This window comes from Setaria viridis, chromosome 2 (assembly GCF_005286985.2).
Source record: "Setaria viridis chromosome 2, Setaria_viridis_v4.0, whole genome shotgun sequence".
Classification (NCBI taxonomy): Eukaryota; Viridiplantae; Streptophyta; class Magnoliopsida; order Poales; family Poaceae; genus Setaria; species Setaria viridis.
The window spans coordinates 41,610,707-41,626,449 of record NC_048264.2 but is presented as its reverse complement, the minus strand read 5'-3'; the positions used below and the strand labels follow the sequence as shown (position 1 = coordinate 41,626,449).

At 44.5% G+C, this 15,743-nt stretch overlaps 1 protein-coding gene across 2 annotated transcripts; it reads right to left on the bottom strand.

Moving 5' to 3' along the window:
• Positions 1-11,784: 11,784 nt before the first annotated feature.
• LOC117842735 (uncharacterized) lies at positions 11,785-15,451 on the bottom strand. Of its 2 annotated transcripts, none has more exons than XM_034723239.2 (2): positions 14,014-15,415; positions 11,785-12,191 (listed from the first exon to the last, which is right to left on the bottom strand). In XM_034723239.2, exon 1 carries the CDS (start codon positions 15,236-15,238, stop codon positions 14,018-14,020), a length of 1,221 nt encoding a protein of 406 aa, XP_034579130.1. In that variant the 5' UTR covers positions 15,239-15,415; the 3' UTR covers positions 11,785-12,191; positions 14,014-14,017. The 2 variants fall into 2 exon arrangements, with proteins under 2 accessions (XP_034579130.1, XP_034579131.1); XM_034723240.2 differs by lacking the exon at positions 11,785-12,191 and adding an exon at positions 12,198-12,953 and having other exon boundaries at positions 14,014-15,451.
• Positions 15,452-15,743: the final 292 nt, after the last annotated feature.

The window sequence follows — 15,743 nt, the reverse complement described above, 5'->3', positions numbered from 1 at the left end:
TTAGTGAATGGTTATTGTAGCACCACATTGTCAAATCATGGACTAATTAGGTTTAATAGATTTGTCTCGCGAATTAGACTCCATCTATGCAATTAATTTTGTAATTAGTCTATATTTAATACTCCTAATTAGTATCCAAACATTCAATATGACAGGTGCTAAACTTTAACGGGTGGTATTCAAACACCCCCTACTGATCCAAAATGGCTGAGATAGTATGGCTGCCCATAGATAGATGTTGCGTGCAACTGATGCCTGATGGATTTGCTTCGATTAGAAAGCTCACCGTTAAAATTGATTTGATTGCAATCCAATATTGCTTCCGTGTGGCAGCAAGAAGTATTGAGTTAAAGTAAAGATGAGGCCAATCGCTACCTATTTGCTTTTGTGTCATGATGTTGTCAGAATTTTGATAAATTTGTGCCAAATTTTGTTAGCAATTTTCTGTCAAATTTTTGTTGGCAAATTTCTGTTCAAATCTATCAAAATGCTGCTTAAATATATATATAATTAAACAGGGGTACAATCACAAAGTTGTCAAAAAAAGTAGGGGCATATTCGCAAGGACAAACTTGTCTTCTTTCAGCTTTTTTAACACCGTTACGTGCTGTTCACGGAGTAGGGGTAAACTAAACCTTCATTTTGGAAATGCAGGGGGTAAAAACACAAAGTGGAAAAAATGGGGGTAAAATCGCAATTGGGGTTCAAAATAGGGGCAAGAACGCAATAGCCCCTATAATGTTTAGGTCATGCATCGTAGACCATTGCCACGAACAATTTCATTGCTTCAGTTGCATATAAGGAATATTCCTTCTTATTATTATATTTATGTTTTATGTAGTTCACATTGTGTTTTACTATTAATTACATTTATACTTGTTTCTTAACCACTTTTATTAGGTTTTTATATTGATTGCATTGGAAGTGCCATATCTGATTGATACCATATGACGCTTATTGTTTATTTGGTGGCATCATTGTCGTTTGTCTATGTTGAAAATTAAAAACTTGGAGTAGAACTGGTAAGAATTTATTTATAGTTGCTAGGATCGACTTTTAAGGTTTTAAGCAGTGGTGCCTGTTATGCATGAACACTATTGTGTTGCCTGCCTGCACACATTTTTTGGTACAGCATATATATGGCTTTAAGCATGAGGCAGACCACACACCCAACTTTCAGCATAGTGATTTTAATGAGTCTGTGAAACAAAATTTTCTCAATAGCATCTAACAAAATTGATTAAATGTTATCAATACATCCGCTGTAAATGATTTCTTACTTGCCATCTGATTGCAGATTTGCAGGCATTTTCATGATTCAACTTCTTTTATGTCATGCTGCAAGGTGGACATTGTACCAGGTTGGTGCTTGACACTTTGGCTAATTGTTGGTCATCCTCCACTCTAAAGTAACTTATCATACATACCGTAGAAGGTATTTCTGTTGTGCGGTTGGCTCTATGTAATAGCTACTGGTACTCTGGTAGTCTGATTAGGATGTACGATGTACCATAGACTTTTAAACTCTGGGATGTATACATCTTACATGTAACATGACACTTAACAATAGCACTAGAAAATTTCGGAGCAACCACAAGTTCAGACAGTACGACAGACTCAACATACTAAGTAGACTAGGATAATTAGGCACCCTTGACATGAGGGCAATACAAAGGCCTGCTACACCACCTAGCTCCAGACCAGCAGCGCATAGCACAGAAGCCCTGACTTGGATGCCAATTTAGTCCTGCACGTGGATGTAATTAGAAAGAACTATAGGATTTATAATTTTCAAAGTTTGACAAGGCATAATTTCTCAGATTTTTTTTGAGATGGCATAATTTCTCGGGTAACTAAAGTAGTATAATGGTATGCCCGTCCCAAAAAAGGGTACGCGCAGCTACTTTTTTTTCCTCTAGCATTTAGCCATTTTGGTTGCTGTAAGCATTTATGTAGTAGACATCTGTTGCCACCGCTGATTTGCGCAGTTATGACTTATGAAATACTGACAAAACTTAAAAAATTTAAAGCTAACAAAATCACAACTTTGCTTCTGCAGTCCACCCAGCTTGGCCTAGTAATAAATATCGCTGACCAGATTTACTTCACATTTTTAGCTCTATAAAACTAAATACAGAATGGATTAATGTTCTATTATTGGTGTGCACTGCCTCTATTACCTATGCATCCCAATACTACTTAACTTTATCACAAAAAGTCAATGCACAATGGTATTTCTATAAAAAAAAGGTTTCATAAACAAATAAATAAGCAAGTAAATGGAAAACACATATAGTTAATTGACATGTTGCATAAGGACATAGCATTCAGAGAAATTCAGTATGAAATACATGCAATTTTAAAAAATCAGACTCTTACAAACACAAAAACTAGGAAAATGTAATACCCAAATGCTGTTTCGAGTGTGGTAAAAGCTGTTCCCATTCAGGTTATTACATGCTCTGATGGAAAAGGGAAAATTTTGCATAACTAGGCATACTTTGAATAACTTTGAGAAAATGCATGCTTTTTGAAATGCAAATTGGCTGTAATAATGTCTGGCCTAACATAACCTTTCAAGGTTTACTAAAAGATATATGAGGGCATGCCCCAAATGCAAAAGCACTTTTCAGATATATGAGGGCATGCCCCAAATGCAAAAGCACTTTTCTTCAAGATGTATGATCGACCAATAATGACATGATACACAAATTATAATAATCTTACTAGCAAACCAGCAGTGATCTAAATATGTGATTATTGCCATAAATTAACCAACCGCATGAGAAGACAAACAATCAACACATGTCTCCTACAGTACAGAAACAACTTAAAAAGGTGTAGCTTCAACAGCTATTTTGCTTATGCAGACAGCCGTAGCATGATGTACTAGGATTGCTGATATAATTTTGCTTCTTATTTTAGATCCATTTACGTAGACATGGAATGTATTTAATATTTTATCATTAACGTGCATTGCCTCAATTAACTGTAAATCTCAATCTGTACCTTTATCACCAACAAATCAATGGATAGAGGTATTATAGAAAAAAAAAGTTTTATTGATCCTAACCAAACTAAGGGCAAGCACTTACAAACATAAACAATAATGCTAGCATCAACTTGGCAACATAGGCTACTGGCAGATGAGTTTCACACGTCACTTACAGTGATATGTGAGTCCTACCTGCTAGCCAAACTGCACTGCATTAAATGGAAAATAACACATCTGCAGTTAATTGACATGTTTACCTACAGTACATCTGATTCAGACAAATTCAGTATGAAATGCATGCAATGTTAAGAAATCGACTCATAAAAACAGGGAAAATGTAATCCTCAAGTGCTATTTGGACTATGGTAAAACACTATTTCCATTCAGCTTATATGCTCTAATGGAAAAAAGAAAATTGTGCATAATCATCCATACTCTGAATAACTTTAAGAAATTGCATGCTTCATGAAAATGTGGAATTCAAATGGCACTTATAATTTCTGGTCCGAAAGGAAACTTAGGTTTACTTAGAGATATATGACGGCATACCCCAAATGCTAAAATCAAAGCAATTTAGTTCAAGATCTATATGATCAAGCTACAAGCTGATATGGCATGCAATTTTAATCCTGGTAGAAAACTAGTGATCAGTTATTGGTCATAATCCAACCACACGAGAACATGAACAACTAACAAGTCTCCAACATTAGAGAAATTTCCAAATAGCAGACATGCTACAACTACATAGTGACCATGAGATCCAGATAAGACCAAGAGGCACGAACAATTCAAGCTGTACATGAAAGGTGGAGGAGCATAACACGCGGGCTACAACAGACTACAATCATAAACTTATTGCCATGCCATGTCAAAGGGCAGTATAAAAAATACTTGCAAAGCATAAAGGTATACAGCAAATATTATGATAAGAGCTTACCATTTCATGTCCTCTTGGTGATATGGATGGTGGAAACCCAATATATGGGTAGATACGGCCATTGCACCTCTCTGCCCTGCCAATCCTCTCTATCTTCATAGTCTTAACCTCAAGTGAGAAATAAGCTGAGTGTGGTCTTGTTACTGGACTGGCTAATAGGATAATATATCCTCCAAGTGCACCAGCAATGAGAAAGCGATAACCCTCAGGCAATGAGATTATATCCTCCGTCTTCCACTCATTGGACCTCAGCCCCCCATTTTGCCTAGTGGCATAATATAGAGACTCTTGATTGCTAGTTACATTAAACATCCCAAGCCTTGCTTCTGCTGTCTCCACGATAACAGGTTTCGTCGTCATGTTGTGATCTAGCGGGAAGTCGACAGTGCAGAACTCCAAACTATTAATGTTGAATTGGAGCAACTTGTTCATGCCTAACAGTTTCCAATAGACGCAGCCACAAGCATAATCACTGTGCAAACTCAATGGTACTATGTTTCTACCTGGTGGTATTGGTATGGCCAAGCCCAGAGCATCCCAGGTAGTAGATTTCCCGATATTCCAGCAGCCGGAGCTTGAAGAGAAGATAAACACGACCAACTTTTCCACACAATACATCGTGCTGATCACCCTGAACGACGATGTGTCTTCCTCTTCATGCCCACAAGGCAGGAGGGCGGGCAAAAAACATCTCTTTTTCTCGGCAGCAGAGGAAATTAGGTCGCCGGGGACGCGAGGCAGAAGCAGGGATCGACGGGACAAGGGGTCGCACACCGTGAGATCTGGGAACCAGTAGCCGTCCTTCTTACCTTGAGGAGGACGCCCGAGGAGGAGGCGGCCGTCGCGGACGTCGAAGGGGCCCCACGGGCCGTGAGGGAGGTAGTCGAAGGTGAAGCCGGCGGCGGCAGCGAGAGCGCTGGCAGCAGGAGCGTTGGGGTGGGGCGCCTCGACGGGTTGGAACCGGAAGCGATCGCGATGGGAGATGATGAGACCGACGAGCGGCGGGTGGATGGAGCGGTGCCTGCGGAGGAAGGTCGGATCGGCGATGAGGCGGCGGAAGGAGGAGCAGGCGGTGGAGGCGCGGGCGAGGTCGGACGGGGAGGCGACCCGGAGGAAGATCTCCTCCCAGAGCTCGTCGGCGAGGTCCTTCAGCTGCTGCGGCAGCGCCGCGGCTTCGGGGCTGGGAAGGATCGGCTGCTTCGGCGACGCCGCCATTCCCAGCAGCCGCGACCCCCCTCCGGCGAAGGAAGGGGATCGGAGCTAGGGTTTGGGGGCCTCTGCGAAACGAAACGAATGGGCCTCTCCGATCCGTGACTTGGCTCGTGAGACTTGGTTGAGTCCAAACACAAAAGCTGACGACCACGCGTCCGGGTTGCACGGTGCACGCACAAGCTAAGCGAGCCTGCAGGTCCTGCTGGCGCAGGCCCCAACCAGGGCAACAGCTAGCCCCCACAGGTCACAGCAAGTTTTCCGCTCCGCCGCCACTGATACCCCACTCGCTGCTGAACGTAACAAAAACTTTCGGCGACAGAACGATCAAGCTAGAAGTATATGCAATCATCTCGAGGTCTCAGATTGTGCAATGCTTTCTCCAGCAGTGAGACTCATGGACATTAGGCCATATATATATATGGCTTCGGAGGTTATCGTCAACACACGGTACGGTCCTGGTTCTGCAGAACATCAGCATCACATGATTTTGCAGCATGCATACAGAGCTAGTAAAAGTTGGCACTGGTACTTAATACAGGGAGTTTAGTAACAACATGTCATTATTCTGCCAAAGTCTGATAACCATACACGCTCAACAATAACATACAGTATCAACGTTCAACAGATATAACCATACACACACTCAACAGAAGAAGGTAGAGTTCGACAGACAGGCAGACTGGGATGACCATACAAGCACAACAGACGGTAGAGTTTCATAGACAGTATGAGTACACTAGGATAACCATACACATTCAACACAGTAGAGTTCGACAAAACAGTAGACTGGATTAACCATACAGCCCCAACAGAAGGGCAAATACAAAAGCCTCAATCATCGCCTAGCTCCAGACCAGCATCTTCACAAACTGCAACACATAGGTCTACAACATCGTCCAGCTCCAGACTAGCAACATGAAACAGATGCCCCATCTTCGATGTGAATTTAGTCCTGCAACAGGATGACGTAGTTAGAAAAGACCATTTGCATAGATACAGTATATAACATTACTTTCCATATATATAGTACTTTCAGTGTCTATGCAAGGCATAACTGCCCAGTTGCATAACACTAATATTTTTACCAGACATGCAGCAATTCGGATGCAGTAAGCATAATGTAGCAGACATAAATTTACATCATGGATTTGAAGCCATGAAGGACAACAAACGATAAAACGGCCGTGTAGCTAGCTTCAATAAATTTGCTACTTTATATGTTTCTGCAAAGGACACTAGCTTTTTGTAGTAGTATCCACAATCCAATTAACTAGTGGTTTAAGCTCTATAAATAGAAATGGGATGAAACAATGGCATTCTTGACATACACCACCTCTAAGCTCTATTGACCTTACATTCCAAATTCTAGCTTTACTACCAAAAACCAATAATGCATGGTGGGCTTTTTTTTTACGGAATGGTTTCTGAAAGAACTAAGAGGCAACTAAGTACATATCGAAATCATTGCATCAACTCAACTATCCTATCTTCTTTTATGGATCAAGTTACATGGAAGAATGGTAACCGGCACACTCTGTCCCTTAGCTCAAGCAATTTGCTGTATGCAGCTACTGTATGTGTATTTCTAGTTACCAAGAAAAAAGAATAATTGTGAATTGCTTTAAAATGACTGTGAATAATAAGTGCAAAATCTACTGAGCTTTATATAAAATTTCCAGTATAGCACCTAGGGATGGATTAGTTGCCACACAATACGAAATTTCAACAGCATGCAAAAAAGCATTGAAAATGGCTATACATTTATCTATGACAAGAAAAGGAGCAGAATCCAGGTACATGCATGAGAAGCAACAGCTATAAGAACCAATATTGTAGCCTCCTCAACCGAGATTAGTGTTCATGACAGTTGTTTACCACATAAACTCATGAGACATATTTATGTGAAAAAATGCATCTTTGTTAGTACTACCACTCAGATTACATGTTTGCATGGTAAAAATTCAATTTCACAAAACTACATGCACTTCAAGAAAACTATGAAAAAGCACCCATTTCACCATGCACCGATTTTGCATTGGTAGGTAACTCCAGCATATATATCAATCACAATAATGACATGTGCATTACTTCCTACCAACCAGATCCCTTCATTCAATGAAATAACATACTGCAGATGATTGAGATATTTGCTCGTAAGACATTTGGTTCCACAAAATTCAATAGGAAACTTGTATTCCTTTACCTGTTATGCCAGCATACATGCAATATAACAAAATTGACCAGACAGTGGAAAATGTAAGTTCCACACAATCCTATGCTACATATTATTAAACATGCATAATATATGATGCCAGGCAGGTAGTCAAGAATGAACACATCAAAATCCAACAATATCGTGACTAATCACTTTTCCATCAAGGCCACACAAGGATACTGACAAACCTGAAATCCTTCTCCTTACAGCCTTACCTGTCCCTAGCTACAGAGCTGTCTTAAGAAAATTTGAAGAATACAGGGTACACCTAACATGATCAATTGGATGGAAGGAGACTGCTGCTAGCTTATATATAGATAAAACTATTAGAGTTCAAGTGCTAACCATGAGTCTGCAACAGAATACATGCATATATTTATTTTATAGTTAGTGGAGAAAATTAATTAGCATGCATGATACCTAACCAAACAGGACTATCTGAGCAGAATGCCCCCAATAAATTAAATTACTTTCCTTCAAGGTATACGTACGTTCATAATATAAGCAGGCAAAACATATTCATCTTGGTGACAAACCCTCAAATATTGCTACAACCCAACAAGTGGAATAGTAAAGTATCAAGAAAAGCAAAATGTGCAGGTAGTGATATCATATACTGTAATATCCTTTGTTTGCATGTATTTATTATTGCAAAGAACCAACGTTTGCCAAATTGAAGTGTTTAAATTAAAGAAAAGGATACATCAGTGAAATGATTCAGGACCGTGGCAAACGAAAATATAAATTTACATTGCTTGTCCAAAAATATAGTGAATAATTTATTCCTGTAAAATGGTCCTTTTTAACTTCTTGAATGCTGTGGGATGGACCATGACAGATGGTTTCCAAGTAAAAGCAGTTCCATTTGCATGGAACTAGATTATGAATGCTTTCCTGAAAGTGACTTACTTTAACTTAATAAAGATTTTAGAAAATCATGTTGACCTAAACAGTCCCCAAAAACAGTTAACCTATGACTACGACCTGCAAGTTGATTACAATATCCTGAGAATACCTAGATCCACCCATGATCTGATTTTTACATGAATTGTGGATGGTTAAAACATACACTAGCAAATATCTGAATAGCGGACCGTACCAAATATCCAGAGATGGATCAGATGCAACCAAGATCTAAGCTACTGCCTCCATCCCAAATTAATATTCGTTTTGGATTTTCTAGATACATAGCTTTTGCTATGCACCTAGATATATATTATGTCTAGATACATAGCAAAAGCTATGTATTTAGAAAATCCAAAATGAATAGTAATTTGAGATGGAGGAAGTACTTATGAATGGTGGAATGCTAAAACACACACACTACAAAACATATATTCATTCAACAAGTTAATGGATGAGAGAATTGCAAATGAATGGAAAGCACAAAATGGTACTGAGAGACTATGATAGGAAGCCTACCACTTCTGTCCTTCTCGGTGACATGAATGGTGGGTACCCGAAATAAGGATGGTTATGAACAAAAAGGATGTCGATCGAGTTGATCCTCTCAATCTTCAATGTCTTAATCTCAAGGGAGAAACACACCGCCGCAACTCTGCCTTGGTCTTCTTGAACACCTTGCAGGAAAATGTATCCTTCAAATGCGCCAACGATGTTGCAATTGCGTGGCAAAAGGATTGTATTCTCCACCAGCCACTCATTTTCCTCCTCACCCTTACTTTCCATACCGGTGAAATAATACACAGATGCGCCATCCCTAGGGAGAACAAACAAGCCAAGCCTACCTTCTTCCCCTTCCTCCACAATGACAACTTCCCGCTCATCATTGTCGCCTGGTGGGAGGTCCACAGTGGAGAACTCCATCCTGTTCATGTCGAGCTTGAGCAACTTGTCCCTCCAGATAATTTTACAGTAGAAGCAGCCATGCTCATATTGTGACCAACCCAGAACGAAATCGTCTGGTGGTGTGGTCAAGCCTAGATCAGCTCAGCTGGTAGATGTGCCCACGCTCCAGAGGTTAGAGTCTGAGGAGAAGATAAACACTGCCAGCTTCTCCTCGCAGTGTGTCCTGCCGATCACTTTGAACGATGTCTCCTCCTGGTGTCCGGATGGCACGAGGAAGGCCTCAAAATAGCGGGCCTTGTTACCCTGGACCTGGACATGGGCGATTAGGTCTTGTGGTATGGGAGGCAGCAGCCTGAAGCGCCGGTGAACGGGGTCGCACACCGCGAGCTCGGGGGAGAAGACGACGCTGTCCTCATCGTGCTCTAGGAGGCGCTCGAGGAGGACGCGGCCGTCGCGGACGTCGCAGAGCTGCCAGCTCTCGCCGGGGAGGTAGTCGAAGGAGAAGCCGGCGTGGTTTGCGAGAGAGCGGGCGGCGGGGGCGTTGGGGTGGGGCGCCGCGGCGGGCTGGATGCCGTCGCAGAAGATGCCGAGGAGGAGCGGCGGGTAGAGGGAGCGGTGCCGGCGGAGGAAGGACGGATTGGTGATGAGGCGGCGGAAGGATCTGCACACCGCGGTGGCGCGGGCGAGGTCGGCGGGGGAGGCGATGCGGAGCAGGATGTCCTCCAGGAGATCCTCGCTGAGGACGGGCGGCGGCGGCGGGGCTTCGAGGCGGGGGAGGATTCGGCGGCGCGGCGGCGACATCGCTGCCTGGCCTCCCGGCCGCATCCGATCCGGCCGGCGACTGGTGTGAAATGGGAATTGAGGGTTTGGGGGGATAGCTGGGGGTGAACTGTGTCACGTGAATTTTGAATGAGCTTGGGACTGGGGGTCGTACAGTTACTACAGTCACCCCGGGTGACTGTACCGGTGTACTCCTATAGGTCAAGTTTTACAGTGCCGTGTAGCTCATCAGCCGTCACCATGGCACCGTGGTAATAATCTTGGATTTTGAGCAGCCAGGGGCAGCACATGCTTATAACCAATCTGTTTTTTTATGCTGAACTTAAACTAGCGCACATATTTCCATCTGCCATGGCAATAGGGCAGAAGTTAGTATGCCGCCGCGCCTGCGTGGTGTTCCTGGCAATGGGGCTGGGGGAGGTAGCTCGTGGAAGAAGCAGCATTGGAAGGAGATTGGCTAGAGGTTGAAGGAAGAGGTAACGACCATGAATTTATAGTGTTAGGCTCTCGGGGAAACACTCAGCATGTGTCACATGGACAACTCATAATTTAAACATTACATGAGATACACGAAAACTACTACAGAACTTATCTTCACAAACGATCTATCACCGCCAGTTTTAGATAAAACATTGGTGATGCCTCTTCACCGCCGGTTTCGGTGCAGATAAGGACATCAGTTGTTAAAACTGGCGGTTATACTCCTTTTCACCACCGGTTGGTAGCTAAAACCGACGGTGAAACTATCACCGCCGGTGCATTATACAGACCGACGGTGTAACCATGTATGGACCCAAAAATTTGCTTAAATTTGCCTTCGAAAGTTACTTCCCGTCCGACTCACTCTCCGGCCCCTTCTCTCTCCCCGCAACTCTATCTCCCCACCGGCCCCTTCTCTCTACAGGGTCTCCCCACAACTCTCTCTCTGCCGGCCCTCCCTCTTCCTTCCCCGGGAGCCCTCTCTCCCTCCACCACGAGCCCTCACTCCGGCTCTCCGTGAGCCTTCTCTTCGAGGCTCCCTCAGCTGCCCCCCCCCCCCCCGCTCGTCCCTCACTCGCGGCAGTGAAGAGTGGCGCGTGAGGTGAGAGTTGCGGCAGCGCACGGGCGACGAGCAGCGCGACAGCGTGGGCTCAACCCCTCCCCGGTGCGCCGCCTCGTCCCCCTTCCCTCAGATCTGACAAGTGCGACGGCGTGATGACGGGCAGTGACGCGGCGACTCGGCAGGCAAGGCATCCAGATCCACCGACCTCCTAGGTGCGCCACCTTTCTCTCTCTTCCTCTCTCCCCCCTCTCTCTAATGATGAGGCTACGGCGGCGCGCGGCCAGCTAGCACGCGGTCAGGGTGATTTTTTTTTTAATTTAGCATCACCGCATCCGGCGGTGACAGGCATCCCTATCACCGCCGACCTTAATCCGCCGGACCCCAAACCGGCGGTGATGCAAGGTTTGGAGCCGATGGTGATAGGCATTTTTTAGTAGTGGAAGCATGAAGAGTGTTTCGACCGCTTTGACCAATCTAACGGATGCTTGATTTTTACACAACTTGCCTTTTCACAAAAAAATTAAAGAGAGGCTGTGGGTTGTGGGGGTGTGCGTGTGGTGCCTTCTTGAGTCCTAGATGACGCTCACCACCGATATATATATGGCCATGGAGTTTCATGGTGGCCGGAGAAGAAAAATACTGGCAGGTAGCACTGTCGGTGCATATGTAAGTGATGTACCATTTGAATCAGTTTTAAGGTTGTTTGCATGGATGGACTATGATAAAAGGGTGAAGACTACAGACACAAGGCCGCTACAGATAAAGTTCAGTGCATTTTGTTCCAGCTGAATCAATAATTTGAACACCACATAAGTAAACATATATACATGTCTCAATATTAGTATCGTCAAATACCGATGAATTTTTAGGACATTTTGGATACATACTGCACACAAACATCGCAGATATGCTTTGACAGCCTGATTATGGCATAAACTCAATCCCACGACTGTTTACTTATACACAAGCACAATACTAGCTTCACAAAGTATAACTATAATCGGTATATATGCAGTACTACAATCGGATGTTTCTTGCTAGATCATCACTCTGGCTAAACCAACATGGCAACATCTTCTGTGAGGACCATGATAATATGGAAATCTGGGACAGTATATCAGTTCACACAGCAAGCTCACACCCAATTGTTTTGAGCCTTGAGAAAATAGAATGTTGCTGCTCTGACCACGGCTCCAGAAAGCTGGCAAGCAAAATAGACAATAATGAGTAAATATTGCCATATTGTACATATCCAAAATTACATGATAAAATGAGTGAAAAGTTACATTTTAAATCAGACAAAGATATTCTCTACTTAGGAGAAAAAGAAACATAATAAAGGAAGAATGGCAAAGATAATTGTTAGAGTAGGACTGAGGCGAGTGACAAGCTCGAACTCTGACTGTCGCAAGAAAAATTCAGAGTGCTCTGCCTCACACACTTTTTAAGTGATATTTTGATTTTAAATCAAACAGTATTAAAAGCAATTCTATTTTAGTAATCAGGATATACAAATTGAAACCAAAGTCATCAGTTCCAAGCAGGGTTTGGCTATTCCAACCACTCACACCAACGTTCATGAAAAAAATAACCACACACATCAAACCAACATTATTCAGAGCAATGACCTGAAAATCTTAATTCTACGCATTTTATGAACGTAAGACTATTTCATAGGAAAAATCAGGTGCGCTAGAGTATATTAGTGAACTAGTGAATATATATGTACAAACTCAATCTCGTCCTTTTTTAGATCTGGTCCGAGTGGCCCATGTGGAAGAAGTTGGGAGTTCCATTCTTCTTGGGCTGACTTAGGTCCAATTAGATTTAGTCTGAGTGGCTGGCACAAAGGGGATGGGCTGATTCCCCACCTCTCACTTGGGCCAGTCGGATTGGATCCAAGGGAGAAAATTCAGATTGTGCATAGGTTCACCGATACATTCTTGTGCACTTGATATTTCCTCTATTTCAAAAATAACACCATAAGAGATAAATTCATATATCAGAGGATGAAAAAATAAACTATCATACTTCCTTCTCCAGATCCTGAGCAAGGTAAGTCCTATTTAACAAGAACGAAGTTTTTCAAGGGAACAATTTTCCAACTGATGATATGATCCAAACATAAACTATTCAAACTATTATCCCCTCTCCAATAACTTGAACGCAAAAAGCCCTCAAACAAAATAATATTTGCGATCTCATGACTTTAACTATTCTGTGATATCACTAGAATAGTGGACACATTACTCATAAGTCTAGCATAGATGATCCTTTACTTGACTGACGCTCAAATGGAATAATAATACTTCAGTGGAACAATCAAGCAATAATTTCCAAACTTGAACACAGTACGGAGAGCTGAGAGACATCCATTGAATCCTTGGAAGACTAACATAAATATTGGTGAGAAGCTCAAACTTGGACTTCCAAAAAATTCTGAGTGACATCCACACATTTAAACATGTGTTGATTTCAAATCAAGCAGTATTAATTTAAATTTTATATTAAATCCAGGAAAATTCATATGAACAAACTGAAAGCAAAGTCTTCGATTCCAAGAACAGAGTTGAGTGATTCTAACTGCTATAATGATTCCTCCTTAGATGAAGGCATGTTTAACAGGAGTAAGTTGTTTCTAAGGGAAAATTTTGCAACCGATAGATAAGCATAATCTGTTTCAGACTAATGTCCATCCTCCAATGACTTGGACATGAAAACAATCCACTTAAATTAATAGTGATCTTTACGACTCCATGAGCTCATTAAAATGAATGTTCCTTTCATTCACGTGACCCGTGACCCTTAAACGGAAAGATATGCTAATGGAAGAATAAGGCAATAAATTACAATTAAACGTTCCTCCTAAGTGATAACAAAAAAACTACAAATCACACCACGCAAAAGGGAAAACACAACTACAGAAACTGGATAGACAAGATTGCCAATTACAAATTGAAGATAGTCTTAAACATCAAGAATCGGAAAAGGCTGTGGAATAACTATTCAAGGAAGGAGTTTACCTCTTTAGATACTCTGTGGAGACAGCAATGGAGGAAAGTTGGTATATATGTAGGCGCGTGGAATGTGGTGCTTCAATTGACACACCCTCTCAAGCTGAAAGGTCCTGACGTCCATTGAGAAACATTCGTCTGCCACCTCTGTCGATGAGCTCACACGCACCCCTGCTGAGCTTAGGTGTTCAGGAAACCTCAGCAGGAGTATGTACCTCTCCATTGCACCCCTGATGTAATGCCGGAACTCAGGATCCAATGGGATCGTCTTCTCCATCTGCCAATGGCTGGAACCATTGCCATCGTCTTGCCTTACAGTATAATAGAGACTGACCGCGCCGTCCGCAACGTGGTCCCGGAGCGCGAACATCCCGACCCTGCCTTCCCCTGCTTCAACAATGGCGATCTGTCGCCTATGGCAGCCCGGTGGGAGGTCAGCAATGGAGAACTCCATCCTCCCTGTGTCAAGCACGAGCAACTTGTCCCGCCAATCCATCACCCAGTAGAAGCAGCCGCGGGCGTATTGACGGCCGGAGAACGCAGGGCTCCTTGACGACACGCCCACGCCGGACATCAGATCGCGCCAGGCCAGGGACGCGACGGCGCGCCACTGCCCGGTGCCGGAAGAGAAGGCGAAGGCGACCAGCTTGGCCTTGCACTGCGCCATCCAGATCACCCCGAACGACGCCTCGTCCTCCTCCGGGTCGCCGCGGCCACGGGGAGCGAGGAAGGGCTCGCACCAGCGGTCGAACTCCACGCGGAGCGGCTGGTCCACCGCGGCGGCCAGGTCGTCGGGGATCGGGGGGAGCAGGACGCACCGCCGGTGCAAGGGGTCGCACACCGCTACCTCCGTGAACACAGAGGGCGCCTCTGTGTCGCCGTCCTCGGGGGAACGGTCGAGGAGGACGCGGCCGTCGCGGACGTCACGGACGACCCAGCCGCGGCCCGTGGAGGAGGATGGGAGGAAGGAGAAGGAGAAATCCGCGGCGAGGGAGACGGCGCGCGCGGCGGGCGCGGAGGCGTGGGGCGGGAGCGCCGGGTGGAAGCCATTGTGGTCGAGGAAGCCGAGGAGCGGCGCGGGGTGGAGCGCGCGGAACCGGCGGAGGAACGCGCGGTCCGTGACGAGGCGGCGGAAGGGGGCGCAGGCGGCCGAGGTGCGGACGAGGTCGGCCGGCTCCGGGAGGCGGAGGAAGATGTCCGACAGGAGGTCGTCGGTGAGCGCCGGTGAGTCCATGTCGTGCCGGCGGGGGGAGAGGGAGCGGGAATTGGTTTGGGAGGCCGTTCGGGGATCGGGATCGCCGGTGAAATACTCAAATTGATGGCTGCTCCATTGCTCGCTTGGTCTGAAAGGTCAACGGTGGCGCTTGGCGGTTGGTGGCACCGTGCCAGGTCAAATGTGTCGAAGACCGCGAAGGAGTGAGTGTGTTGGACTGCGTCTACGTACAACGGACCATTTGGACCATGGCAATTCTCAGCCCACATGACCTCGCTCGACGCCGAATTCTTCGGGCCGAAATTACGGGCTATCTCGTACGGTCCAATCATTCCAAAATGGGCCATGACGATTTTTTGCCCTGATTGAGCCAAAAATCTCTTCTTCTTTTTTTGGTTCCAAGATTGGCGAGTACTTTGAGCGACAATAAACATTCTGGGATTGCAAGGTGCAAATGATTGGCCTGAACGCCTCTTTGCGACGCGTTCCCGTGTACGCTTAAGAATTATGGAGACGAAGATCCGCA

Excerpts from the sequence above, each read along its gene's own strand:
- LOC117842735 (XM_034723240.2), bottom strand. The coding sequence starts at position 15,238 with ATGGACTCACCGGCGCTCACCGACGACCTCCTGTCGGACATCTTCCTC.